Consider the following 7,553-nt stretch of genomic DNA (forward strand, 5'->3'; position numbering starts at 1 on the left):
AATAAACAATCCCAAATTCCCTGTCTGAAAAGAAGCCACATGGATGTGAGGGTGGAGGAGAATCTGGCAGTCTCCCTCTGAAACATTCTGTATTTTGATTTTTTCCAGCTGTTAGCAAAACACTCTTTCCTGTTCCTCTCCTGATAACATAAATTGCAGAAGTGCTGGTGGGAGGGGTTGCTTCAGGAGTAAGATCACAGAATCATTTCTGCAGACTGCTCACCTCATCCACCTTTAACCTGAGGTAAAACCAACGAGGAGTCACTGCAAACAGGATGGGTGATGAGAGCAAACACAGCAGTAAAAGTGCCCCAGGACTCTTTTAAAAGCTTTTATCATTTACAAAGAACTAATCCTTACATTGGGAGTCAGAAAAATGCAAGATTTGAGTTTGACAGCAGGAGACATTGGCACTTTTGGGAGACAAGAACTGCATGATGTTTTTTGGGGTAAGAGGAACTCTTCCAGGTGAAATATTTGGGAGAAAGACATTACTGCTTCACCTGAAGCAGGCCTGATGTTTCTGAGTGCCTGAAACCCAGGATGAAGTCTGAGATGAAGTGGAGCAAATCTCTTTCACTGGCTAATCACAATCAATATTTTCAAAACAAAGTTTCATTGACTTGGGATGTCTGAGAGACTGGAACAGCTTCCCAGAGAACTGAGCTGCCTTTCTCACCTCAGCAGTGCTTGCAGGTGCTCATACTGCATTCTGAAAATTAAACCCAAGTGTCAAATTCATGAAGTCAAAGATAAGTCTGGAAAATGTTGTTGCAGTTGTGACAATGGTTTATTTTGGGTTTTTATACCATATGTCAAGTCATAGTAAGGAAAGGACAACTTCTATACTGGCTGTCTTGAAAAAGCTGCTCATCTCCACATCTGCATTGAAAGACCTGCATGCTGTGTGCAGCCCAAGCTCAGTTTTCTCTGACTTTATTGGAAAATGTTTCCTAAAGATAAATGAAAATGAGCATAGGTTTACAATACCAAACTGTAACAATATTTAACTGTTGCTTGACAGCACTTGCAAGGGGACTCCACATTTCTTTTTATTGGGTTTTTTTTCCCAATAAAAGAAATCTGAAGCAATCAGATTTCAGTCAAGAACTCTTGATTGGCAGTTCACAGATTTATTGTTTTCTTTGGTGGCTTTATCTGGTTGTGAACGAATCAGGAAATGTCCAGGGGAAGCAGAAATGAGAATACAGAAATAATTCTGAGCTGCTCATTTGCCCAGGAAGACTTTTCCCATGAGAAACATCCTGTACCAGAGCAAGGAGTTCCAGGATGGAGATTCTTTAGGGATGTGTAAGTTGTTAGAATTAAAGATCTCAACACTTTGGATCACAGAAATTTGACTTGACACCCTGACTGTTCTGTAAATCCCTGGCTTTATACTGTAGCTGAAAATCAATGAGTCTTTCTATAATTAGTCATTGTTTCTACTTTATTAACAATGCATTTAAAATTAAAAATAACACACTAATATTTTAAAAGCAGTATTTCTTCTAGTTCTCTAAAAGTTAAAACATTGCATAAATAATTTCTGGAAAAAAAATAAATATGTAATTCACTCTCTGAAATGATGCCTTTTCTCTCTAGGTTCTGGTCCCACATAAAATAACTGAAAAATCTATCAACATTTCAAATTGCCACAGTTTATATTACTTCAGCATAAATTCTACAGGATGTATACAGTATGTGACAATTCACTTTCTAGCAATATTCTTTAATGTAAAAACACAAGCATTAGTCTGAGTGTTGAAAAGCTAAGTAAAGGAAAGTTGCTGCCAAACTAAAGTCTTATCAAAGCTGCATTTCCTAAAGGCTTTTCTAGAGGAATTCCTGACTTAGCAGAGGCTCACTTTAAATGCAGAACCACCACCTTACTCACAGAGCTTGGTTTGCACAGTTTAAGTGCTACAGAGTGTCCAAATAATAGAGATAATCCAAACTCTACAGAATAGAAAATGTCAATGGATGTTATCTAAGCTGATATTAAAGTTAAACGTGTTCTAGGAAATAAGGAATAATCAGTATCTTCTATGTTAAACTATGGATAATGTCAGCTGTCTACAGGACAAACATCAGTGAGGTTATCTGGTTCGGGAGGAGCATCTTTTTCATAAATCTGCTCCCCTTAGGAGAATTTGTTGAATTGTCCCTAAAACAAATCATTGTTCCTAAATCAATTTGGTTTTAGTTGCCAAATCTCAGTTTTGAATTTGTTGACCCCATAATATTTTAATGAAATAGATTTGTCCCACTTTTGAGTGTCCTAGCGTCATATTTTGATTTCTGTGTTTGAGAGGAAACACCTGGTGCATGAGGACATTGCTAGAGTGTTAATTTTCCAATTTGACTTCATTCACCATAACTTGAAATCCCTGCTCCCCCTAACTTTGTACAGCTCCTTCAGAGAGTGCAAACTCTCCTGGTGCCTCCCTAACTGCAAGCTGGTCCTGCACCATTGTCTGGGAAAGGGATCTCAATATTCTGTTCACATAAAGTGAGTGGAATGATTTCTAACAATCTCAATATTCTGTTCACATAAAGTGAGTGGAATGATTTCTAGCAGTGTGATTGTCACAACAGCTTCGCTTTGCCTCCCTGCTCGCTCAGGACACACAAACTCTCATGGACCTCCAGGGTACCTCCAGCTGCCTCCAGCTCATTTCTCTCATTCTCCTATCAGACCATAAGTGCTATAATCTGATCGATTTTTGCCTATGTGAGCCTTTGACCCGGCTTAGCAGAAGGAATTGGAACCTGCTGCAGTCAGAACATCATGCTGTGGCCTCTGAGTGCCTTTTGATGGTTTAGCAAACATCCAGAGCTGCTAGTCCGTGTCACCCAGAGCCACCTAATAAGCATTTTCCAGCTCGTGCTGGTTGGATTTGGCGCTCCTGGCTCTGGACAGATGAGGCTTCTTGTTCTTCTGGGGCCGGGCGCTGTCCCTGCCGAAGTCCTTGAGCTCGGACTGGTTGTGGTAGCGAGTGTAGCGCTTGCACTTGCAGGACGTGACCGCTCGGAATTTGTAAGTCCGGGTCTCCTGCTCGGGACAGGCGAGCAGGATGCGCTGGGTGCGGCTGTGCGCGGGGATGCAGCGATAATCCAGGGCGTTCTGCCGCCACCACTTGCCCCTGCCGATGGAGTTGGGCAGGAGGTGCGAGGGCTCGCACTGGCCCGAGCACAGCAGCTCCTTGACCGGCTTGAGGCTGCGGCACGGCCCGTCCGTCACATAGCGAGTGGTGCGGAGCTCCCGGCAGCTGAACTCCGAGGGGTCTGCGAACAGGGAACACGTTATTGCCTTGATTCCTTCATCCTGCTATTCCTTAATTCCTGTCATTCCTTAATGCCTGCCATTCCTTCATCCTGCCATTCATTCCTGCCATTCCTTCATCCTGCCATTCCTTCATCCTGCCATTCCTTAATTCCTGCCACTCCTTAATGCCTGTCATTCCTTCATCCTGTCATTCCTTCATCCTGCAATTCCTTAATTCCTGCCATTCCTTCATCCTGCAATTCCTTAATTCCTGCAGTTCCTTCATCCTGCCATTCCTTCATCCTGCCATTCCTTCATCCTGCTATTCCTTAATGCCTGCCATTCCTTCATCCTGCAATTCCTTCATCCTGCAATTCCTTCATCCTGCCATTCCTTAATGCCTGCCATTCCTTCATCTTGCCATTCCTTAATGCCTGCCATTCCTTCATCCTGCAATTCCTTCATCCTGCAATTCCTTCATCCTGCCATTCCTTAATTCCTGCAATTCCTTAATTCCTGCCATTCCTTCATCCTGCCATTCCTTAATTCCTGCCATTCCTTCATTCCTGTCATTCCTTCATCCTGCAATTCCTTCATCCTGCAATTCCTTAATTCCTGCAATTCCTTAATTCCTGTCATTCCTTCATCCTGCAATTCCTTAATTCCTTAATTCCTTCATCCTACAATTCCTTCATTTCCGCTAATTCCTTAACTCCTACTCATTCCTTCATTCCTGCCATTCCTTCATTCCTGCTCATTCCTCAATTCCTCCTCATTCCTTAATTCCTGTAATTCCTTCATTCCTGCTAATTCCTTCACTCCTGCTCATCCCTTCATTCCTGCTCATTCCTCAATTCCTGCCTGCTGGCTCTGCCAGCTCTGAGCTGGCACCCACCTCAATCCCCACACCCTGTATCCCTGTGCTGGCATGGGAAGGAGGAATGGTTGGGGGAATAAAGGTGTTTTAAGGGCTTATTTTCCTTCTCATTATCCTCCTTTGGTTTTGTTACTGATAAAGTCACTTTGTACCTCTAAACCAAGCCTGTTTTGCCCTTGGTGTGTTTTCCTCCAGCCCTTAACTCATAAACCTCCAAGTCAACCTGCAGTCAGCTCAGTTTCTCTCATTCTCTTTTCAGACCAGAAGTGCTGTAATCTGATAGATTTTTTTGGTTCATTTTTCTCTCCTCTGCCCAGCTGTGGCAGGGGAGGGTGAGTGAGTGGCTTTTGTGGGTGCCTGGTGTTGGGCCAATGCCAAACCACAGCAGCTCCTGCAGCAGATCTCTCTGAGCTACACACAAACTGAATGTCTTGAGCAGCAGATTTTCAGGAGAAATATTTTAAAAGGCTCACTCATTCAGCTCCTGACTATTCAGCTACTCCAGCTGTAAGACCCTTGAATAACAATGTCCAAGCTGGTGAATAAAATCCACCAGGTACATTTTATGTCAGTGCTGTGCAGGGCTGGAATCCAGCCCCAGCAGCAGCTGGGAATTTTGGACAATATTCTGCTGGCTTCATTAACTGTGGGCAACACCTTCCCCCACTGCTCTAGTTTATTGACTTCAGATGTTGACTCCAGATTTAAATTCTTTTGCAACAAAAAGTGTTCCTTAAGTGAATTTTTGCTTGCATAGTATGTTCCAGGTTAGAGAAATCACAGGTACCAACAGCACTAAGGAATTCCCACTATTCAGGGACCAGCTTTTCCAAGTTTACTACACTCTGTGGTAATTCTGCATGTCCCACAGAGTTCCCCTCAGAGAGCTAGAGGCACCTTCTGGCTCTTAGCAACCTTACAGATTTTTTCCTCTCCTTTTTCTCAATGGATATCTATAGGCAAATGAAGCATTAGAAAATACAAGATTTTTTAGCATTAAGTATTTAAAAACTTTCCAGTTACAGGAACATAACTTTTCCCAAAAATGTTTCTTCTCCCAAATTACATCCTTGATTAATTGACTTGTTGGGAAGACACAAAATTTGATTTTTAAGTGTTTATCAAATAACTTCATTTAGACAAAGACAATAATGTTCTTCTCTTAGTCAAAGGGACAGTTTTAATTCAGGAGCAACTGGTGGTGGAAGCCTTCAAAGGGCAGCTCACAGAGAAAGCTGTGGCTGTTGAGCTCATTCTCCTCACTGGGTACAAGGTTTAGTTCAGCAAAAGAGAATTCTGAATCTCCTGTTAGTGACACAGTAGTATTTGTACAGAATTTTTTCCTGTGAAGTACAGAAGCAGGACTTTTAGTGTTCAGATTTACATTTGTCAAAGTCTATTTAAATTTGTCAAAGCACAGCTAGCAAGATTTCATTTTTGAAAAGTTTGAAGGACTGCATGAAAGAAATGAAGCAATCCTTGTCAGCTGTGACAAAAATACTGGCAACTGGACTCCATGTGCACTTTAGTCTAACACTCCCAAGTTCCCTAAGTGAGAAAATTATGTCTGTCTGTAAATAATGTGTTGAATAAGGTGTCTTGTACCTCCATAATGCACAAGCAGTTAAATACCCAGGCATTTAACTCAGTTCTGCAGGTGACATTAGGTGCATTAATGTCCTGCCCTGCAAGTGTGCAGGTGTAGAATCACTCATGGTCTGGTGCATATGTGGCCACTTGGGATCATAATTTTGATTCTTTATGTTAAAGATGCCAAAATAAGTATGCAAGACCATTGTGTTTCTAAAACTACTTCCCAGTTTCCTTCAGTCTTTGATTTCTTAAGTTAATTAAGTGCTTTCCACTTTGAAAAATATGCAGTGGGGGCAGATTCCCAGCTGATTCAGAGCAGTAAGAGGCTAAAAAGTGAAGGTATTGAGATGTGACAAGAAAATAAACCTGCTCTGACCTGGTGGGACTACCTGGGAGTGATCTCCCTTTTAGCAATTTAGGAAGTTTAGGGTCACACTCTCAAAAGCATGACTTTTTTTTACTTTCTTTCTTTTAAAATATTGTTTTAAAATATGGTTTTAAGTGCCTTAATGACAGCTGCAGCAGGAATTCACAATTGCCATGCAGTGTCCCCAGAAAAAGGAGGCTGGCTAAGACCTGCAGTGCACAACAGTGGGAATTCTAGGTTTGACCTGTGGTTGTTGCTCTGTGCTTTTTTGCTGTGTGTCTGGAGGACCAAGCTTGCCCTATTTTCCAGTGGAAAACTTTTTTAAAGCTACTGTTCTCTGTTTGGTGTTAGCTTTCCATCCTCTGTCTCTCCTCCAAAGGCTGGTGTCTTGCATCACTGCTAAAGTCAGACATTGGTCAAGTGCAGTGACTGCATCTTGAAGCATTTCTGGCTGCTGGAACCTGGCTGAAGATCTGCCTGTTAGCCAAGGACAGCACATTTCCCTCATTTAGCTGAACACAACCTCAATGTGCCACTTCTGATGTGTGATCTTAGCCACAACTGCTGGGGGTGTTCCTAAATATCACAAATTTATATTATTGCCTCCACTGTCAACCCATTCCCCCATCCTAACATTAAAGAGGGAAAGATAACTTGTGATATTTCCTCACAAAACACAGAGAAGTGTTAAGTATTATCTACTACAGGTTTTATTTATTGAGTTGTCTGCAGAGAGCAGCTGGGCAGAGTAGCAATGTTCAACAGAGAGACAATGTTTGCATCAGTAAACTCCAATTTATTTTCTAATGTTCATATTCATACTTCTTTAACCTTTGATGTAAATCCCTATCACTCAAAGCAGTTGGGCCACAGCTAAAAGTGTTAATAAACAAAGATACATGATAACAAGCATTCTTTTACAAATTGTCTGCTATCATCCAAATCAGTAACAATGATGTTTTTCTTACCGTTAAGCTCTGGAGCTTGCTGTATGTGTCTTCCTCCATGTTTGGCCTGATTCATTGTGTTGTTGTTGCTGAAAGTCGGCTCCATGGGTGTTTCTGTATTTTCAGAGATCTCAGGAATGATTTCTGTAGCATCATTTTTAAACATCTGCCACCCTTGTGCAGGCTGAAATGTGATTTGTGTCACGACACAGACAGCACACACAGCCCAAGAGATCTGCATGGTGGCAGCTCACAGATCAGCTTTTCAGCACCCTGACAGTCGCAGATCCCAGGCAAAGGCACATTATTCCCCTTTTTAAAATCCCTTTTAGAACCAAGCCAGCCAATGACTATACAAAGTGGGAAGGGCCAGACAACTCATTCATCTCAGCTTTTGTCAGTGTGAAATAAAATGGGTGTGTGGGGGTGGGTTAGTGACAATATTTTACAACTTTTGTGCAAAAACTTCTCATATCCACCTAATTTTTGAGCCCGGCAACA

General features: G+C 42.0%; 1 protein-coding gene across 1 annotated transcript; it reads right to left on the reverse strand.

The window, feature by feature from the left end:
- Positions 1-766: 766 nt before the first annotated feature.
- Positions 767-7,467, reverse strand: LOC117006354 (sclerostin-like). The gene is made up of 2 exons (XM_033078743.1): positions 7,074-7,467; positions 767-3,288 (listed from the first exon to the last, which is right to left on the reverse strand). Exons 1-2 carry the CDS (start codon positions 7,291-7,293, stop codon positions 2,867-2,869), a joined length of 642 nt encoding a protein of 213 aa, XP_032934634.1. The 5' UTR covers positions 7,294-7,467; the 3' UTR covers positions 767-2,866.
- Positions 7,468-7,553: the final 86 nt, after the last annotated feature.

The sequence above is a fragment of the Catharus ustulatus genome, chromosome 23 (assembly GCF_009819885.2).
Source record: "Catharus ustulatus isolate bCatUst1 chromosome 23, bCatUst1.pri.v2, whole genome shotgun sequence".
NCBI lineage: Eukaryota > Metazoa > Chordata > Aves > Passeriformes > Turdidae > Catharus > Catharus ustulatus.